The sequence below is a fragment of the Gymnodraco acuticeps genome, unplaced genomic scaffold (genome assembly GCF_902827175.1).
Source record: "Gymnodraco acuticeps unplaced genomic scaffold, fGymAcu1.1, whole genome shotgun sequence".
Classification (NCBI taxonomy): domain Eukaryota; kingdom Metazoa; phylum Chordata; class Actinopteri; order Perciformes; family Bathydraconidae; genus Gymnodraco; species Gymnodraco acuticeps.
The window spans coordinates 1,002,834-1,025,355 of NW_022990015.1; the positions used below are offsets into that span (position 1 = coordinate 1,002,834).

General features: G+C 40.7%; 1 protein-coding gene across 1 annotated transcript in view; it reads right to left on the reverse strand.

The window, feature by feature from the left end:
* Positions 1 to 16,186, reverse strand: part of clybl (citrate lyase beta like) — a 54,812-nt gene extending 38,626 nt beyond the window's left edge. Inside the window, exon 1 of the mRNA XM_034213587.1 lies at positions 16,092 to 16,186. Coding sequence (XP_034069478.1) covers positions 16,092 to 16,135 — 44 coding nt within the window. The 5' untranslated portion in view covers positions 16,136 to 16,186. The remainder of the gene's footprint in view (positions 1 to 16,091) is intronic.
* Positions 16,187 to 22,522: the final 6,336 nt, after the last annotated feature.

Consider the following 22,522-nt stretch of genomic DNA (forward strand, 5'->3'; position numbering starts at 1 on the left):
GCTATCACAAAAACATTGCACTTTGTCAAAGACAGGTTTCTCAAGAAGGTATATTCATGTTTGACTTGGCTTGGCAACTGGAAGGTCACCTCAGCAAGACCGAGTGCTACCGAGGTGTCCCTGAGCAAGGCAGCGTTCCCTACACTGTACATAATAATGGCAGCCCACTGCTCCTAACACTAGGATGGGTCAAATGCAGAGAAACCGTTTTGTTATTAGTACCTGTACTATGTAATGACAATAAAAGTAAAAATAAAAAACGATAAACCTGAATGCACTGTTTCAATAACACCTTTCTATGGGAATTCATTGGGATTAGGTCCACTATGGAATTCCATCTATTAATACATATTTACTAACAATCATCATGTTCATGTTGGAACTGGTAAACCCCTTTTCCCCCCATTGCTTGTAAATCTCTAGCTAAAGTATGTTTTTGATTGTCCGTCAAATAATTGGCAAAACAACGAATGCTCGGCGAACCTCCTCAAGCTTTCCACATAAAAGCTAAATACTTCATAAATCATTGCTTGTGTTAAAGGAGTGTTTATGTGTGTGCAATATACCATATTATAAAAAGGCACTGGGCTGACCAGAATGTAGGCACTAACATTATTCCCAATGGGGATTCTGAAACACAACAGAAACACAATGTCAAGGTCACTCAAACTGGTCCATTGCTGGAGTCCAGATAGCAACAGTATAGGCATCGGGTACAGGAAGTCATTAAGAATATTCCATTTGGAGTAGGTAAAAGGTTTCCTGAACAGAGTGCAGAATGGGTGTTGGCATATTGTTGCTGGAAATGTCTGCTGATTGACACGGGGCATGACAGTTGACATGCTGCATACTGTTTGGACTGGAATGCAGCCTAATGACCATCAATGTTATCAATTGTCATGATGAAGACTTTTCAATCAAGGCATACATTTTTCCTTAACACTTTGGATTTTTCACCAAATAAAAGTTGATTGTCTGAATCATATGTTTAAGTAAAACAAATATTGAATTAGAAATGTTGACTAAAACTCAATGTGGAGGATTAAAAAGACAAGATAACGGAGTGAGCTTCTCTCCAGTTTTGCAGCTGAATGTGTCGCTCTCGAGAGGTCCTGTAGTAAAGCTGGACTTCAAAAGAGCCTCATCACCGTCACATTCTCTCACAAGAGAGCACGGTAATGGAGACCGCACAAGCTTAGGTTAGGCTAACATAAGGAGAGGAATGAAAAAATGCTTTGAATGTTGCCTTTATAAAAAAAGGGAAGAGCTCCTGTATATGCTTCCTGACCTGTAACTACACTTCCTTCCCCGGAGAAGAAAAGGAATGCCGTTTCAGGTTTTAGAAATTAGTAGGGACGTGCATTTTAGTATTCCCACAATAGCTCCCGCAGTGAATGCAAAAGAGAATTTCTTCAAAGCCTTTGTATCCTGGGCAATGTTAAAGCAAATCCAATGTATATAAGATCTGTCACTGCCCCTCTGCTGCCCCCAGTGGTCAATACATGGGTATTTTAAAGAGCAGTGTTTTGTTTAGAAAAATTATATTTAAAAAAACCAACACACAAAGGCCACTAATCAAAGGTGTCACCAAATTCTTTCAAAACTTAAATGAAACTTAGAATCAAACTATTGTGTTATGGCTGCACCAGTACATCATGCAGAACTGCTTACACTAAATCGTTTACATTTTATTGAATGTACACAATGCAAAGTAAGCCAATTAAAACCTGTAAAATAGATGTACTACAAATGTTTATAATCTATATTCTAAACGCGACACGCTCATACTTTTACTGCTGGACAAAAAAACTCCAAATGAAGGTTTATAGCCTGGATTATGTTTGTATTTTTCTCACAATGGAATCAAAATACAAAGAGAAACATAGAATAAAATGCATGTCTTTCATTCGTCCTCTCCTTTTTCTTCCTACATCTCTCCGGTTTTCTGTCCTCCATCCTTGCTATGGCTAACTCCGTCTAACACAAGGTCCCCACTTGACTGTGGCTTCATCCTGTATTTTCCAATTATCACCTTTTAAAGGCCAGCTGGGTGCATTCCAAACCATCAGGGGGCAATGCCATTTGCATTGCTCTGAGACAAAGTCATGCCCAAGTACTTTCAAGCTAAAGTTCATAACAGGCCGTCTAAAAAGACGCTATAGCTGTAGCTACAAAGTCCCCAACACTTTCAGAGTCAAAACATATCAAACTCAAACATTTCTTATTCTTTACAATTCTCAAAACTCTCTAAGAAGGCCAAAAATGAAGACTTGAGAGAACGTGAAAATCGGAAAGTGCTGAGGTAAGTTGGAGGACCTGCCGAAGCTTTAAGGTAAACAAGTGTGCTTAGTAAACACAGCGAGCAGCTTGAACCAAACTTTCTCCTCATTTCAGACTAATCAATGTAGCTCTCCTGTGAGTGCTAGCTCTGTTTACAATTACACCTCATTATGCTGATTTTATTCTCTGTTTTTCAATAACTTGGTTTTTAAGCAGCTACAGGAATATTTTCCATCTATTTTATTTAGGTCAATTAGTTATGCCCATTGAAATGCACTGCAATCAAAAGGGCTTTTCCCTCTATTGAAATGACCATTGCGTGCGTGTGTGCGTGCGTGGGGATGTAACTGTTCCATTTGCTTTGCACATTAATGAACACTGCCTCCTCTGCCTGCCTTTAGGCTCTCTTTTCCTCATGCTTGGGCTGTTCACCAGTGTAAACTTGTGTTTCATTTCTTCTCTCCGCTACCCTTCGGACTGCATATAGCAGCATTTAGCTGTGAATTAATTTTCATGTTTGGATATACCCTGCTGAGGTGTGATGCCGGTGGTGCAAAATCAAAGTCTGTAACACTACATATGGGTAGATAGGCCTTGTGGGTATTTTCACAGTGCAGATCTGTAGCTGGGCGGGGGGAACTAAAGGCAGAAAGATGGGTCAACGGGCAACAGACAAAAAAAGAAGTCAGTGATAGGACAATGGGACATTTGACACAAAAGAATATGTCAATTGTGTCAGAAGGAGAAGAGTAGTACTTTTGCAGTGTGGTGTGCAGCTGCGAATGTGTGTTTGTGATAATGCCCAAACAAGACACGCACCCACAGCCACAGCTCAAACACCAGCAGCCCTTAACATGGTGTGTCTAATGCTCCTATTTAGTGTTTGGGGTGCAGCGGCGCGTGGCCTGAGGTTTTTGGGAGGGGAGCGTGGATAGCACCTAGCCTGACAGCTGCGCCCCAAACCAGAGACAAAAGCCTGAGGAAGTACCGCATCATCGAAGATGGGACTAAAAGGCATGACAATTTGCTTGTGGTCTGGCCTATACTGCTGTCTGATTCACTGCATAGTCCAGTCTTCATGGTGAAAACGGCACATTAGCAAACACTACTCTTATAATGCAAGCTTGGGGGACATCTTTAAACAAATTCCACTATATATTTAAGAAAAAAAAGGACTAGCCATCATGTGGTATTCTCAGATCAAAAGCCGAAACACAAACTACTAATTCCTAACAGACTATGTTTCAAACAAACAACAGAAAGAACATAGGCCACCTTTTGTGCATCAGTCTTTTCATTGGAGTTTATTTGTAATCCTTTGATAGGAGGGAGTCTCTTTGTCAATCGGCGTACATCAAAGATCCACCAGCTCACCATGCTGCTTGTGTTTGTGTGTCTATGTGTGCATGTCTGTATTTCAGTCTTTAACATCACAGCAAGGCGTGTTTTTAATCTATTGATTTAATAAACTTGGGGAGATGGCTGTTGGCGAAACAAATGAACCACATCTTCAGTCTTAAAACCTGGTGTGTTATTCATCATGTTTGAAGAATAGCTAAAGAATTTACAGTAGAGGACATCCAACTCATCAGTGCACTAAAATAAAGATTTTTAATAAACATGGGTATAATCATTTCTAATATGTTCTATCATGAAAGCACGTACAGCAGACATGCAGTAAATATGAGAGAAAATGCAGATTTGGTAAATACTAGACCAAAATTCTGAAGTTTAAGAATTTATTTAGAAAACTAATTCAATCTAAAAGTGTTTAGGTCCCTGGGCCAGTTTTCATAATACCTAGAGGTGTCTCCATTTATTGGCTGGGCAATTAGAAGCAAAACAGATCATAATTACTTGTTTGTTGCCACATCCGCTATTGGGTGATAATTAGCACTAGGCGTGAATTTCAACTCTTTTAATAGTTTGTTTGATCTATGCGCGTGTTCCCAGATGGAGAATCGTGTATTAATTATTATTGCAAATTAAAGGCCCATCACGCCTGTGCTAAACTGGATCAGATGGTTTAATGAGCAGTCTCTTCACCAACAACTGAACACAAATGGCACTGCATGTTTCACAACTAAATATGATTTGTGATCATTTATATAATAGAGGTCAAATTTCTTTAATGATTTCATGACTGTATCTGAGCTTTGACGTGAATAGACATGGACTTAGTGCTTTACTTGGAGCTGAGGCTGATGAAAAGTCAGAACCCAGGACAAGAAGGGTGGTGCAGTCGTTCCTGGCATCCATTGCATGATGTTTTCAAATGGAAAAATAAATATTTGCAATACATCTTCACAGTAAAACTATCCATTTCTCGCATAAAGGAACTTCCTTTATTATGCCCCTGTGTCAACACACACGTCAGGGGATTGAAACGGCTCAAAAATATCCACTGGTTTAAATTAGACCATCAAACAGCCAGCTGCTGATTTGTTTCCTGTGTGTGTGTGTGTGTGTGTGTGTGTGTGTGTGTGTGTGTGTGTGTGTGTGTGTGTGTGTGTGTGTGTGTGTGTGTGTGTGTGTAGATGGTGAGTTGAGGGAGTGGACTGAGCAGGTTTCTGACCTCCCTTGGGCGCAGCAGAGTGAGTAGAATGGTGTCAGTTCACTAAAACAACAAAGTGTGTAACAGAGTTTGTGCTTTAATAACACCTGCTAACAATAAATGAACTTAGCCGTTTGTAACGATATCAAAGAGTGAAGTCTTCAAGTCAGCCTGAACTACACTTAAAGTCATGTCGCCTGATGTTGATAGTATGAGGATCTGCTGATACAATATGCATCATGATAAAAATGCATACAATCTTAGTAAGTTGTGTTCATTTCAATCGGAACAGTGGGGTCTGCATTTACTTCAATCACAGTCCCTGCATCATTCAACATCAGAACATTACTTTGAGAGGGAAGTGACCTCATTTCAATTTACAAATTGAAAAAAAGTATTGACTGTCATCCTTACATGTAAACTATGAATTAAAAAAGCTGACATTGCAGTGCATGACATTAAGTATTTTGGGAGATGGCCCTGTGGGCCATCTAAGCTAATTTACAGATGGCCCTGAGCCCAATAGAGATTGCCCTGAAAAATGCGCACGGACGAAATGGCACGAAGGGTTTGGGGGGCCTCCCCCTAGAAAATGTAGATTTTTGCAGGTCTTAGATGCTGTCTGGTGCATTCTCTAGACTGAATTATAAGATGAACCACCACAATATTATATTGTACAATTTCAATTGTATTCTTCATTTCACTTGTTTGTTTGTGTTTGCTCGCTTGCATGCCCTGCATAGCTATAAGAAACACTTAAGTTGTTGGTCAAGACACTTCCCATCTGATGAAGGCAAATGCCTTCCCAGATGTAAAAAAGTAGAAAACATTACATTCAGTTGTAACTGCCAAAACAAACATTATTTACACTATTATGGCCCCTGTTAAAAATGTTTGTAATGTTATCTACTGTAAGTTGGTCGAACGAATGCCTCCTCATCCGGAAGCTGACCCGAGCAGCAGTCGAGAGGAGCCGAGCGCATCCGCGAAGCACACAAAATGGCGACGTCAGAGTTCCCGTTAGCCGGAAAATCTAAATCTCTTCGGTCAAAGCGTCCGGTCAAAATAATTTCCCTTTAGCGCAATACCGCTTCAGTTGCGCCACTTATGTGACAGACAAGAAGAGTATGTGACAGACAAGAAGAGTCAATTCTAATGTCTAACACTTAATGTGGAGAAAGAGATGTCCTGTATGGGTTGATTGTGCGTTGATCTGTTGGTAATGCCTCGGGGTTCCGGTGGGCATGTAAACAAATGCATAATGCTGCGCTATACTTTGTGGCCTCACCCGGTTGCATAGCGACACTTATTGTTTAGGTGTCTTTTAATAAGCAGGTAGTCATATCATTAGCTAGAACTAGCTGGATCTGATCGATATGGACATAAACGCGAGTGAAGTCTAATCTGACGGGAGAGAGAGATCAGCTGCTGCTGACGAGTGGACACGCAGCTCTGCATGATCACCTGCAGCGGTGAGCGGACAAAACACACACTTCAGGTTAGAATATCACACGTAGCTTTTTTAATGACCTCTCAAACTACCTAAACTAGTTATAGATATGTTTAGTTTTACTGTCGGGTCACTCATTACTGGATCCGCGAGCTGCATGAGACTGACATAATAGATTGCCCGATCGGACAACCAGCAGGTGAGGCTTCATTGCCCGAGCTAAATACTAGATGGCCCCGGGCCATCGGGTAGTCCTTAATGTCGAGCCCTGCATTGAACTGGACTGAATTGATTAAAAAGGGTATGCAAATCATGTCATACCTTTTTCTTTAGAGTCACGAGTCAGCATATGCAATCATGCATTCACGTTAAAGAAAGACAGGGAGAGTGAAATGGTTCAAAAGCTGTGGTATAACCGACAGAACAGAAACAGCTCATGCTGATTTGTTGTATGCTGCTGAAGGCCAAAAAGAAGAGATGCATGAACTAAGGTTCCCTTAGAGCAGGGGTCTCAAACTCAAGGCCCGGGGGCCAAATACGGCCCGCAACCAAATCCGGCCCGCAACTTCATTTTATGTGGCCCGCAAGAGCTTGCAAAGAATATAATACGTTCATTATACGGTTACATGCAACTTTACAGAAGCATGTTGCCCATAAACTACATGTCCCACAATGCATCTCGTTTTGTGACATGCGCACTGAAGAGACTTGCAATTATTTGCCCTAGACTTCTGCTTTCAGACGTAGTTAAATAATAAGTTATTATCCTATCCGATAATAATCCAATTTAATTAGACAATAATGTAATATAATACATTATTTTATATATATATATATATTATATATTTAAATAGTTACAACCGGCCCTTTGAGTGCAACCTTTATGCGAATGTGGCCCGCGATGAAATTGAGTTTGACACCCCTGCCTTAGAGGCTGTGTCATGAGGTAACTATAAGGACACTGTTTTTCTAAAACAAACCACAAGATACTCAAGCTTCAATTAATCAGTCTAACCTTGCTTCTATCTCGCTCTTGTCTATTTTCTTCCATCAGCACTTTTTGTCCACTATTAGACATTACTAGCTAGCAAATCTGTAAACACGGTGTAATTATATCATTGCAAAGTTTCTGGCATGATGAAAAAGAGCAGGGCCTCCTTAGTGAGAGTGGCTGTGTCCTTAGAGGACATTAGTGCAGACATTATCTTGTTGTGGCAGACAGTTCCCTAGTAAACACCCTGGCAAAGAGCCTCATAGTAAACCCTGATGGAGCTGCAGTGTTCAGTGTTGTAGCCGTCCTGGCACGGAGATATGGGTCATGCTAGGCTGTCCTCTCCCTCACCCCAGCACAAGAGCCCAAACCCTGATGGGATTAGCCGGCCAGCCAGGCGCTCAGTGGTGGTAAAACAGAAACACCAGTGATTACGTGAACATTAAAGTCCGATCCCCTCACACTTCAAATCGGATCCCTTATTCAGGGTCAGCAGGTTCACAACAAATATGTCAATACTTCCCGTCTGTCTTTGCATACACTGTTGACCCTGAGAGCACATAGTGATTAGAATTAACTTCACTTGAGACATGTGCTACTGTATGACTCAACGCATACAAAAACACAGCTAGCTTCTTGGAGTCCCCCACATGATGCCTTTGACCTCCCCAATGCGTCTACTACACCAACTCATTTGTTACAGAAATATGAAGTCACACAGGTTGACATTTCCTTAATTTAGTTTGGGCTAGGTCACTAAACGCAGCGGCTTGGCGACCACTACTCTGTGTTAAATCACTACTAAAAATGGGATTAGCCATGTTGGAATGCCAGGGGTAATCACTCATTCAGCAGCAGCCAGAGGAAAAGACCTCCTTAAGGAGAAGGGGTGGGTTTTATATAGCCGAGAGCTTTGATTACAGCTTCGTCTTTAAACCGCATCCGATGAGTAAAGACATGCACTGGTCCTCCCCCACATTTACTAGACAAGTCGACCTCCTGTGTTCCTGTAAATAAGTGATGTCACAGCGCTTAATGATGCCCAGACTGCAAAGTCCTAAAGAAACACACTCCCAGCTTCATCACTACTGTGAGCACGCTGCCTAACCGTCATGTCAACAAAGAATTAGTATAGCACATCCTATTACTCTGGAGGACTGCTGATGATGCAGTCCAAGTCTGGAGTAGAGCACAGTCAAGGGTATTCTCTCTTTTGTATGAAGGCAGTAAAATGCACCCAGTGGGAGGAGAAACATCGTCCTCATCTGTGGAACGACTGCTCTGTCACTAATGAAGATGTTCATATGGTGAGTGCATAGAAAAAGAGACATTTTTCGGGCTTTCTTCTGCTCTACTCGACGCAGACTTGTAGTGACAGTTGTTTCTAGTTGCTACGTATAAAGGGCCCATCATAAAGCCCGGCTAGAGGAAACAGGATAAGCGCTTGAGCCAAGGCAGTAAAAAGCTCTCTGGAAACTTGAAAGCCACACAAATGAAGTCTGCGTCTGCCATCTGGAAACAATAAACAAACAAAACCCAGCAGCCAAACAAACACCACGAAGGGAAGAGGGAAAGAGAGAGCCAGGGAAAAATTGAAGCAAAGATTGAGTGTGTGAATGAGTGATAGGGAGCGGAGGGTGTCAATGTTATAAACGTGTGCAGCATGCATCATTAGCAGACACTGATGGGAAGACAGACAGAGACAACCCTTTGTATCAAATCTCTTTTGATGCTAGGGAGATGGCCCTGCTGTTTGAATGTGTGTGGTACCACTGAAACCTGGTTCTAATGAAGTGTAGCGCTAACAGGAGGCTGCCTGTCTGCAAATGGTGCCAGTGATGCGATGAGAAGTTAGAAGCCAGTTCCAAATACGGCAAAATACCAAAAGAACCCAGCCAACTCTTCTCTGCATGCCCAGATAAATAAGAGATAGGATTTCTTGATTGTTTTTGTATTAATTCAGAGAGAAAGTGACACAGTTGTCCTGTTCTCAGTGGAAAGTGTCATGTGTGTGATCATATAGCAATACATATTAATCAATTAATTGACTTTTACGGTGCATTTGTGATACACTGCTGAGGCATGGCAGTCACGGGACAATTGCAAAAAGATAGGAATATTATAGTGAGTTCTCCTTAGTGCTGGGCAAATGACAAACAACCCGCCTGCTCGCCTCTCACCATGGGCAATCTAGCCTTATTATTTGCATTACATGATCATCTCAACCCGGTTGTGACAGAAGTAATTGAACAATTACAACAGACACTTTGTTATGCATCATTTATTGAATTAAGAACAAGACAATAAGAGCTGCAGCTAATGAACAACTAACCCATTGATTCTCAACTCTGGGAAATCTCCTCCGCTGCTCATCTGCCTATGCAATGTGTTCCTAAGCAGTCAAGAAAAAGAGAACGTTTTAATAATGTACCGACAAACTGATTTGGTCAAATGTATCCCCCATTACATTTCTGTCAAACAGCTTATCAATGATTCGGCTAATCTTTATCCATTCAATGTAATTAGATCTTAATCTGTATCCACTACATGTCATTTAGTACAAACCACTTCACTTTAGTTCCTTTTTGTTACTGTAACAATACTTAATTTTCACCTAACTACTATCAGTGCTTATTCTCCTGGTGTTAAGATACCTTTCAAGAGAAAAAAACAATATAACACTGGAACAGTTGATATTCCCAATGAAGTTTCCTGGATAGTCACTCAGTTGTAGTATTGTGAATATATTTAATGAGGGAAAATCACGAGCTAAAACTTCACTTGGTAATAGAACAGAACATCACAAGCTGCTCTCAAAGACCTCATCACCAAGCATACTGTCAATACTGACACCGAGGGGTTAGACAAAGAACTGCAGTCATGAGGCCACAGCATTAACCCCTGTACTATAACAGATAGTCCCACCTATAGGTGTACTACGCTTAAACAAACAAGGCAGAATGCCATAGAAAACCACACGCACGCTAACTCAAAAACACACACACACAACCCTCCTGCTGTGCATGGTTAACAAACACTTCGCTATAAAAGCAGGCCTCTTACTCATTAGGGTGCTGTGTATCAGACAGGAAATGCTGGGTAAATTACACCTCATCGCCCTGGAACTACCCGACCATCACCATGGCAATGAGCCAACCTCAGTGCCGTGAGAAGACCAAAACACCGTCCTCCTGGCAGACGAAGACTGGGAAGACATGGTTTCACCCAGATAACAATGATCTAATGTCAGTGATGCAAATGTACTCCTACAGGCTTCTGAGGTGTAAACTGAACCTGAATCTGTGTCTATTTAATAGCCAAAAGAACCCCTTTGGCTTTTTGACAGTGATGCTGACTCCAAATCTGGAAGCAATATCCTGCCCACACACAACTCTAACGGCTACCCCATTAATGCTACATGGACTAAACTGTACCAGCCCAACACACTCTTTATTAGAAATTGTTAGTCATGCCTACAGTAAATGATTTAATACCGTTCAATAAATGGATCAACGGCTACAGCTTGTCATGGGAATCAGGAGGAAATTGGGTGGTCTTTATAAAGACGTCCATGTGTAACATCTAAAATCATTTGGTGGTTGACCAATTAAGAAGAAAAAGAAGCTTGGACAAAAAATAAACATTGTCCATTTGATTAAACTGCATAAAATATTATTCTATACATACTTATATTGCCGTGAACATCTTCAACAACACACTAGTCTTAAATAGGATTGTTTCATCAAAGCACTGTATTGGCTCACATTTGTTAAAAACAAAAACACAAGATTCCCATTCATGTTATCACTAAAAACAGAGAACATTTCCCCAGATTCTAATTCAATACTACCACCACGCTTAAACGCTTAACCACATAAACCACTCGTGAGCCAAGTCCACCCCACGTTTTCGAGAACAAAATTCTTTTGTTGCATTGTTCACACATTCCTCCCCGTCCGTGTTTATACAGATGCGATTCCATGTGTGTCTTGGGGTCCAGAAGAAGTCCTACTCTGAAGCCAAAGATGTGCTGCTGATCAAAGGCTTCAGTGCCAGAGCGGAGACACTTGTTTTGGTTGGTTTTTTTTACTATGGGGATAGAGGGTAACATATCCATCTGTTGGCCGTATGGATCCACCTTTGGTGAGCGCTGGGACAAGTGTAGGCCTCTCTTCTCTGCCTCACACACGTTTACTCAGCTGGCCGCCAGAGCTTTGTTTTCACACAGCAACATGTGTTAACTTAATACTCTGTAACAGATTTCAAAGGCAAGACTAGCTGGGTCAACAACAGGTAATAGGGCCATTTATTAATTCATTGGCTCCAAAAAGTAAAAAGAATACCTCTGCGGAAACCGATGAGGAATACACAGGCAGTGATATCCGGTTGTCCATCTTGTTTACTTAAACCCCATCATGTATTATTCTAATGTTTAATTTGGCTTGTAAAGAATAGTGTACATAAAAAGGCTAAGGGGAAAATAAAGGGAGCTCATATTTCTCTAAAGATATCTCAGACTTCGGTACCATTAAGCAATGGCCAAGAATGTGTCTGTAAAACGATTACGTAAACCATTACACAGTTCAAGAAAGGCAAAGAGCATAGGCTTTGGGGTTACTTGGCCAACCTGCTCGCCCTCCCTCGCTGAAGAATTTGGTTACACAGTCCCCATGGTTGTTTTCCTGCTTGATTGGATTATGGCCACACACACCTCGAGCTCGGCTTCCACCACCAATCAATGAGGAAATGAGGTGTCAACACACTGGTGTTTATTCAACACTCATTTATTTATCTACCGGAAGCCGAGGCTATAGCTCGACCACAGAAGACACCAGATGAGTGAAGGGATTTCAAATGATTGCTTATTTTTTATTAACATTACAAACAAGGGATTTGGTGAGCCAATTATGTTAACAAATAATAAATCTGACACATTGTATGTAGTTTTACATGCAATTTAAATTGAGTTTAAAATAACATTATATTTAATGACAATAAAATAAAAAGCGTGTAACATATAGCAACATTTTGCCCTGCTTCCAATCTCTTTTACAGCTGAGAAGACATAGCTTTAAACTTCAGGCTGTGCATCCATATGACCGAGCTGAAAGAGCTGGTAATGGGAAGACACCAGGAAGTCTGTAATGCTTCCAGTCAGCATGAAGTGCAATCAAAATAAAATTATGCACAGTAGCTGCTGCTTTAAAACAACTAGGGCAATTGAAAATTCTCATCCCAATTTATGCCAAATGCCACTTTATAAACATTCTAGCATGCCTGCCAAGTGTCTGCACTGCTTTATGCCCTTTCTCTTAATTGAAAACGTTATAGGGGTGCATTACACTCTGGTTTTTTATAAGCTGTGCTATAAAGCCCTAGCAGGCCCTGGGAGGGGAAACTGCCCATTAACTTATAAGGTCCAGGCCTTGGCTCTCTTAATTGACAACCTCTAGGCTACTTTCATCACTTGTCGACTTCATAGCGGCAGCCAATGCTTCCTCCAGGATGCTGTTGCATCTTTGACACGAGGGTGTTTGTGACAAAGAGCAGTCTGCCGCCAATGCCAGCATGAGGGCTCTAGGCTGTCCATAAAACAAGCACACATTCCTCTCCTACTCCCAGCCTTTAACCATGTAGAGACTGCCTCCCAGAAACACCAGCCAGAATTAAATATAAATACCATATAAAACGATTACAACTTTTTATATGCTTATGCAAGTCTAGACATATCATAAACACATTCTCAAAAAACAGAAAGATAGTTTAAGGGGACCTATCATGCAAAAAGCACTTTTTGATGTCTTTTATACATAAATATGTGTCCCCGGTGTGTCGGGGAACTCACGCAGCGTCAGAAAATAAAACCCTCTCTTTTCCTCCGTACCCAAATCTCTAAAAACGGTGCTACAACGGAGCTGATCCAGACTTGCGTCCGATATGACGTAATATCGGAAATGTAGGCTGGCTTTACACCCACGCCCCTATCAGAAACGTTGCTATCAGAAACAATGCCCGACTGTTTTGGACGTAATATGGTCGGTGCATGTTTACATTAGCATCGCTAACACTCAGAGCTAACCTGTACTGGAGAGCATGTGTGTGAAGAAGCAGGAAATAAAAAGGAACTCACATTGTGGTATAACCGGCAAGAGAGAAAGCCTTTGAGCTCCATACTGTTTCAGAAATAATCCTTGATAATCCATGATATGGCGTTTCATCACGGCAGTATTTAGTTTGGACAGTAGCTGCCGGGTCCCGCATGAGCTCAGCCCCCTCCTTTAAAAAAAAAATCAAATGTATTTCTTAATACCCCAAATCAGCACTTTTGAAACAGGAAGTGAAATAGAGGGATATGAGGCATGGCTAGAATGGGTGATCTGTTTGGTATTTTGAGCAAAACACTTCAGAGAAATGTTTTTTATATTTGTTATTATATATCTGAGACCTATGCTATTGCCTAAAAATAGCATGATAGGTGCACTTTAATAGAATGATTTAAAACCCTACAAGAAAAATGCCAGATGTTAAGTAAAAAAGGAAACACCAAGGATGTATTCATTTCTAATTAAGGCCATCACCATAGGCTCTAATAGATAAAGACACACACACACTGGCGTGACAGTCACTTCACACTCTGATTTAGCAGGATCATCAGGTTTATGCCTCTGGAAATGCATGCGTCTTGAATTAGAGCCACATGTCACAATACAGTTGACCTGTATAGACAGACACATTACTAGACTGATAAACTCACATTAAGTTTTTTGTGACTGACATTCAAACTGTCAGAAGTTTCCCATTATAGCTTCTATGGGACTTCAGTGACACTTCCAAAAAAGATAGAGGAGCATTGGGCAGCTTTGACTGCTAACCATCTGTCACTGAATTCCATTATGTAAGACTATTATGTCATTACTGTATTCGTTAAGGAGTAGACCAGTTCATTAATATTGCACTTCAATAAAGTGTGGGCCTTGCAGAAAAATATGGCCAACTTTGAACCATTGAAAGGCTACATCCTGATTTATAATCCTTAATACGACTTTAGTTAACAAAACCCTGGATTCTACTTTTGAAAATATTATTTGGCTATGACTGTGAGCATCTATTCCTTTGTTTCCTTTCTGAGTTTGCAATAGTGTTTATACTGACTATTCCCCAACAACTGAGATGTATTAGACCATTGTGTATTTAATACTGGATTATTTTTGCCAATCCAGCTGCGTGGATTTATCTAATTGAAATTACGCAAAGCAAACAATAGATACTGTCAACAGGAAAGATTGTGTCAACAATGTTACCAGTTCAGATGGCTGGAAATGCGTGGGTGTGCCAAGAGATAAGACGGTTTTCTATATTGGAACAACAACGATTGCTTGACCAACTCTTGAGCACTTTACTAAGTTTCAACGAGGGATGTGAAGATGTTTAGAAGTAACCAGCAAACTGGGTGACTGCCATGAGAGACTCACTTGTGATCAGCATGATGGATTCATTGCATTATTAATAGTGGATTTATTGCTGGACTAATCAATTACCTGCATTAGTTTTAACTATGCATGTCAACTGTGTATATATATAAAACACAGGCAAAATACCTTTTCAGCAAGTTGACAATGCATGTGGAGTTAAAAAGAAAGTACAGAAATGTTTGCCTCAGAGGCTTTATAAGATAAGGTTTAACCAATGACTTTAGTGATATCATAATCATGCAGTCAGACATTAAAATGGCAGTCAGGTGCAGGGACTGCCTTGTCATTGCAGTAAGGTTGCCGTTACAGGACACCAGAGGAAAGCTGAAGATGCCCTGCACAGAAGTACTGGCTGGGTGGAAAAGAGAGATTTCCAGAACAGAAGTCCAACTAAAACTACGAATAGTTGTATTTTCTGACAGTGTGTAATAAACACACTAGATACAATGTGTGAATGAATAAGCTTTAAGAGCTGCTGGAAGGTTATTTATAAACCTAGGAGAGAATCAGGCTGACTGTTCCCCCATGCTTCCTGTTCTAAATAAACAAAGCTAAGCACCTTGCACAGACAGGCCAGTGCTATTGCTTTCCTTATTATTCATTATTATTAAGAGTAAGCAAATAAGCACATTTCTCAAAACTATTCCTTTAAAATTGTGCCGAGGTGACCTCCATTGTAGAGGCCTGTTTAGTACAGGCTACCCTATTGATTAGCACTCACATATGTGTTACTGTAGCACTAGCAGACAAACGTTTGACACTTGAACATGACATTGAGACAACAGAAAGTCTCAAACTTTTTCCATCAAACAATTACACTTAAATCAAGATGGAGACACAACAGAACACAAAGCAAAGCGCCTACTTCAACATCAAAGTACACAATAGCAGAGCAACAGCGAGACATTCACACACTCAAAACAGCAAACTACAAGGTGACATCCAAAGAATGAAAAGCTACATGTAACCGTTTGAATGCCAAACTCATACACTGGCACTGTGTATAGCCCTGTGTGTTTTTGGCTTCAATTACCTTAACGCTTCTATTTATTCATCGCCATTTCATCACATTACACAGACATGTATCCTAGTAGTTTTATCTTCGTAAGCAAAGGTTGTAAACACAGTCTGTGTGCACATGTACAGCTTTTCTAAGCTCTTAGCAAACACATAAGTTAGCTAACAGCCAACAAAACAAGTGGCATTTAACCGACAGCTTCTACCGTAACAACGAGGACAATTCATCGACCAAAATAAGCAGCGTTACATTTCCGGTGTGAGTTTTACCTCAAGAGACGTAGCACATTTAGCAGAAAGAGATATTAAAGAACATAGCTGACTTACTTTGGAAGAAGTCGTTTCACAGCCCTGGTAATGCGCGCCGCCATGTTTCTTTCGATGACGCGTTAACAGAGCAAGCAGCAATTGGCTGCACAAATATTTGCCTCGTTCGGAATGAGCTTTGTGATTGGTCAAAGCATGAAGAGGGGCGGGGTCATGGAGGACTCTTCGCACATGGGAAGGTAAACAGCGACCATAGTGGGATGGTCCTTTTGGGAGGAGAAGGAGAAGAAGGGCAGAGGATGGTATTTATGTTCAGAGGGAATTTATCAGATTAGTTTAAATAAAATAAAACTATAAAAAAATTGCAAGATAATTTAAAATAAATAATAAAAAATGACTTTGAATGAAAGTTATAGTTATATACAAAAACACTGGTTCCTGCTAGACAGAAAAGACAGAGACAAGCTTGAGACGTAGAGAAATAGGAGAGAGGAATAAAGGGAAAGGGATATTTTGAGCACAAGTCACGTCACCCCAGGAGTTCTCCCTCACAGCAGTGGTGAATTACTACTACTAACATCAGCAAGGTCCGAGTGTTGTGCACAAATGACACGCAATATTTGCCACGATTAAGTCAGCAGGGGATTTGCTCCAAATGTCAGCATTCAGGGGACAGCCATTGGGCTTTGGGTGTTTTCAAAATGTAAATGTGCTGCTAAACTTACTTGATGTAGGTTGTAGAGACACATTTATAAGGTGGTACACTTCGGAATAGAAAAAAAAGAGGAAAAAGTCCACGATGACCCTTTCTTTGTCTTGCATTTTTTTTGGAAATGGCCTTCCTTGGCTTTAGAGATCATGACAAAGCTAAATAAAAAGTGTTGTTAATTTATAAAAGCAACTGTAGTTTTCCAATTTTTCCAGAGACCAGAAATCTGATTTATTTGTAAATTATTTGAACTCACAAGTGGCTTGTATTTCTTGGTCTGGAACCACCCAAAAGGTCACTGAATAAAAAGGAGTGGTCAATCAACCTTAACGAAAAAAACCTTTTTTTGGCTGCTATACTTTCTTTTTTTCTTTCCCAAACGATTGAATTTACATGAGACATGAGTCGGAACATGTTTTAATGGGTTCGCATTGCGCTTTCATTTTAAAGAAAGCCTATGAACCACCAATTGAATGTGAATATTTACACTCCCCAGGTCATTTAACAGATAAAATATATTCTTAATATACGTTTTTTTCCTCTAATGCAAAGGCCCATTACACCTAAAAAAGAAAGGTACGTAAATGACAGAAACATGGAAACTTGGATGTTTTCTTTTTGAATATATATTTGATCCCCAAACAAAGGGAGCTTATTCGGGCATCCATGGGATAAAACATGGGATAAAAAATGCAATGGAGTTGGAAAATTCCATCCATGGGTTACTTAGAAACTACTTATTTCCCTCCCCCTTCAGTTCATCGAACACAATTGTTGTCTACTAATCCAGTTTTGATAGCATTTGGCACACTTTCTTTGGATCACAGTAGGATGCTCAACTTCCATTCTGGTCTCCCCTAGGAACCTCTGAGCCCAAGAAAGCAGCCGACACCAGGTCGCGCCAGAGCAGGGGGGTTCTCTGTATCCTCATAAAGCACAGAAAATTATGTTTTGATTCAAGTCACCCCTTGCCACATGCACAGACAGACACACACATTCATCAATCTGGTTGTTAATTTAAAATATATGCTGAATATGTGTTTATTCTTGTCAATCTGTTATGTTGTTAAATGTTGCAATCACCTAATGACCCCCCTGTAAGGCAATAGAATATAAAATATTATGTCAAAGGCAAGAGCTTTTCGCCTTTGTCCCCCCTCTGTACTCCCTGATCCAAATGGACAATGCATCACTAGGCCTGGATGCCTCAGAAGTCTGGGTTCATTAAAATCTTGAATGAGTGCCAAAGCTGTAGTCATAGATAAAAGGAATATGAAAGGATAACGAAATTTATGGATGGCAAGTCACCACCTCACCCTGGCATTTATAATAAACAAATGGTTTCTGTTTCCAATTTAAATTTCTCATTATACTGTGACTTTTGGAAAATGTGTTTTGATTTACCAACATTTTATCTGAAAAACTGTATAATTGATTAGATTTACATGGCTCTGATTTTAATGCTGATCGCCTGCCTTCCCCAGCAGCCCCCACCCGAGCCCAACACTCAACAAAAAAGAATGATCCGAACCGCTCCTGAGGCACATTAACATCATATAAAACAAACCTACATATCAAACAGTTTTTTTCTGATTAAATAATTGGCTTTAACCAGCATAGAATCCAATGCATCCCTTTGAAAGAAACTTCAGTGAGGGCACCAAAAAAAAAAAAATAGTGAGATAGACTTCACAGCCCGAGTGAGATGGACATCAATGCGGTGTGCCAGCAATGGCTATATTAACCCATGGCTAAATCCCATCACACAAATGTCAGTGTATCCGTTATGAAACCATGACATTTAGATCCAAGGTCTCCATTGTGGTTTTAGAGGGAGCTGATGTTTGTCCATTCTTTGCATCCATCAAACCCGCACACAGCCTCACAGCCAACTGCACTCGTAACACACAAAGGTTAAAGATCATAAGGGCTTATGTATCTAATTTTATTGCATAATACATGGCATGGTTTATGTAATTTTTATGATCTCACATTGATTTCCTCTTTGGATATTCCTCTCCTCTTTTTAATATCAAGTTTGACCAATTAACTGTTCACTAATAAGATTGTGTGTAATGGCAATGACACAGGTTTGCAATAAAACAATGGACATCTTAAAATATCTTATAAGTACTTTTTTTGAAGTATTACCTTTTATTAAAGAAAAGGGAAGAGATGATTACATATTTTGATATAATATATAATATATATATAAATGATGTCTGTCTACCTTTAAAAACAATTAAATATAAGTTATACTGTATTTAAAGGTGGGGTAGGTAATTTTGGAGAAACCAGCTCGAGTGGGCTAGAATTTGAAAATACACAGCCGGAAAAAATCTGCCACTTCCTTACAGAGCCCCTCCTCCAACACACACGAACGCGCACATGACCAATGAGGGCACGAGATAAGTTTGTGCACAGATGAAAGGCTGACAGGCAGGTAGGCCATCCAGTTATTTTAGCCGGCCCGGCTCAAATGATTGGTCGTGCTTTTTACAGTACTACGGCTTCCACAGATGACATTTTTTTATAGATTTTTTGTCAAAGCACTTAAGATATTCATTGCTATCGGGATGTTAAGAGCATTCCATGGAATATAACAAAAAGTGTATCTCGAGCCGGTTTCTCAAACTTACCTACCCCACTTTTAATGTTGATATTTTCTTCCAGTTATTTTTTCCAGAAAGGTCCATGAATCATTGTCAGCAGCTGTAACATTTCCAAGAGCAACTTCTAATTTACCCAATCTTCCCAAACATCATGACTATCACTGCAACACACCAGGGGAGGCCCAATCTGACACATTACAACCACTCTTAAGTCATGTGTAATGAGGAAAAAATTCACATTCAAGAACCGGACAATGTGTCATAAAGCTCTCATGTTAAGAGTCCAACACCTTTAAGACACTTGGCTGAGAATCACGAGATGTTTAATTATTGCCTCCTTACATTAGCTTGGATATCCCACCTCAGGCATCGGTTTGGGGGTCAGGCTGTGGGGTGCTGTGGATGAGAGGAGCTGAGACTGGTTGAGATGGTGAAGAGGAATAAAACCCCTTCATTACCAGTGCTCTCTCTCTCACTCTCGGTCTCTTTCTCCTACCAATAGCAGTCCAGATCGGGAATTACAAATGATATCATGACAATTTTTCACGCTTTTCGAACCAGTGATGTTTTACCGACTCATTTGCTATGATACCTTGTTACGGATCCAGCTGTGAATCAGGGACGTGTCATGGGGCTGGAAGCCCACCGCCTGCTGCGCCTGGCCAATGACCTGGAAGGCAATAGGGGATGCCAGTGCCTGCAGCATGTGCTGCACTGACAAAGCAGCAGGGCACCGTCAAAACCCCTCTCATACAAACTTTGCAGATCACTCCGTTTTTAACAGATGAGTAAGCACTGGTGCTGACTTTTTTTCTCTGCCCTAACACAGGGTTTATGGATTTCCCTTTGCGAGTCTGTGTCTCTGGTTGACGCATAGCAAAACCCTTGCCCACAACGGGAATGGTGTAGTGGTGGATCTGGGATAGAGGGATGCAGATAGCATGTGGCAGGGTCACTGCACAGGTTAAGCAACAATTCAGTTGAGTGCCTGTAAAGGAAGTGGAGTATGGTTGGAAAAGACCAGCACACCAGCTAAAGAGGCCACACTATCCAGATTAAACTTTGGCCTTTGAACATCATTTACAACATCTCCTGTGCACTTTAGGTGGTGTATGTTTATGGACTTAAACATGAGCAAATACAAGTGAATATTTCATATATTTCAGATCATTATATGGGAACATCTTGGAGATATTTATCCCAAAACAAATCAATCCCAAACTAAATTATGTAATCCAATCAGACAAAGAAGCAATTAATCCATTCATTAATCTTTTCATTCTTCAACAGGAATTCAATGAGGTTAAGGTTGTTTGGGTTTCCAGATGAAAGCCCTCACGCAATCCCAGGCCCTGATGACTTCTGCATTACTAGAATGATGCGGCCGAGACTGATGGAGCTGAGAGTGTCAGGAGGCATTAGCCTTCACAACCCAAAGCTGGTGGACAAAACCCGACTGCGCCCCCTGACCCAGTCCACCGTCAAGTTACTGACCCAGCAATCATGAGAGAAACTGGAAGGAGCAAAGCTATAAAGTAAAGAAAAATGTTCGGGCTACCAAAATGAAAAAAAAAGATGAATACGTATACGAACAGGAGCAACAAATACAAATAGTGTGCCTCTGACTTTCCTACATGTTACCCAAATCACAGGAAATGGTTTTAAGGGCTTTTTTCCGTTTGGTTCACTCTGATTCCCCCTCTCTCACTTCATTTAACTGATTTAATGAGCAGGTCCAGCCAGAGTCTTCAGAATATTAACTTATTGGGCACACGCTATTTTGTTGAGGGATTGAGCTTTTGTTGTTCAGTATTTAGGTGGTGATTCTGCAATAATTAAACATGTTTACTGTGGTTATCTTGAAATAGATGCCACTTTGAGGTGTTTTGGTAGATGAAATACGAGCTAACAAAGTTAAAGAAAAAACGAAATCATAACACTTTCTTTCACGATCTACATATTCTAGTGTGGGCAGTGGCTTGTAAGCTTATGAATGAATATTCCCGTAGTACTACTGTCAGCACACTGACGTGGAAGAAGCACAGTGTGAAGGTGGCCTCGCAACACGACACTGGCGGACTGAGAAACACCTACATCAGAGAGGACGTAAAGCTGTGTACACATGGTTCACCTCAGGACAGACCTGCTTACAGCACAATGTCAATGCTGGACTCCCTCTGTGCACTCTGTTGAATGCAACTCTGTGATGGTACAGTAGTAGAGGGTTCCCATAGCAGGCTGCAGGCTTTATCCTACAGGAAACAGCATTATAGCAGTACAAATTGTTTCGAATGTGGTGCTCCTATTTAAGTGAAAACTAGTGCCAAGGATAGGCCAGCTTATTTCCATATGCTGTACATCCCATCTGATTTATGAAATGATATGAGTTCATTCATTATTCATATTTGTGCCGTTATTACCATTTCCCCCATCAGGCATGCCACTGACACCATAAACATTATGAAATCACAGTTCGCCCAAGGCGTTGCTGCTGCTGTGAAAAGTGGTCACAACTGACTAGTTAGCACGGGCATGCAGTACACTGGAGACAAGCACTAAATGCCATACAAGTGACCCGTGAATTTTTAATACAAGCAAAGTGGTGACAATAAGACAAGTGACAAGGAGGAGAAATGACTGTGGAACTGAATATTACTGAGGCATGCTCTGCTTAAAACTCCAGGCCAATCTTATTATTACGGCGCCCTGAGCAGAGCAACAGTACATTCAACCATACCCTCCATGTTAATGCAGTCTAGAGTGTACTGTATTCACACTGGGACCCAACATGCAATCAGCTGGCTCCATTTGTAGATGTCCTACTTTGATTATAAAGGCAAATTATTTTAAAGTCAATAAGAATTTCACACCACAGCAGACTTAGTTGTAAGCTAATTTGTCACAGGCTTATCAAGGCCTATTCATCACCGATCTAGTAATTACCAGAATGAGGTAGGATAACCCCCCTTTGTCCCCCTCTTTTCTCCCCCTAGCGATGGTCAGCCTGTAAAACCAGGATGTGTTGGCACCTTTATGATATAAATACTCACACACCCTGGGCATAAGAAAGCTGTCAACAGAACATTTGTTTTCCATTTTTCACCACCCAAAGCACTTCAAGCTGAGGGGGAAAAAAGGAGACAAGGCGTTAAAAATGTACCGCAACACTA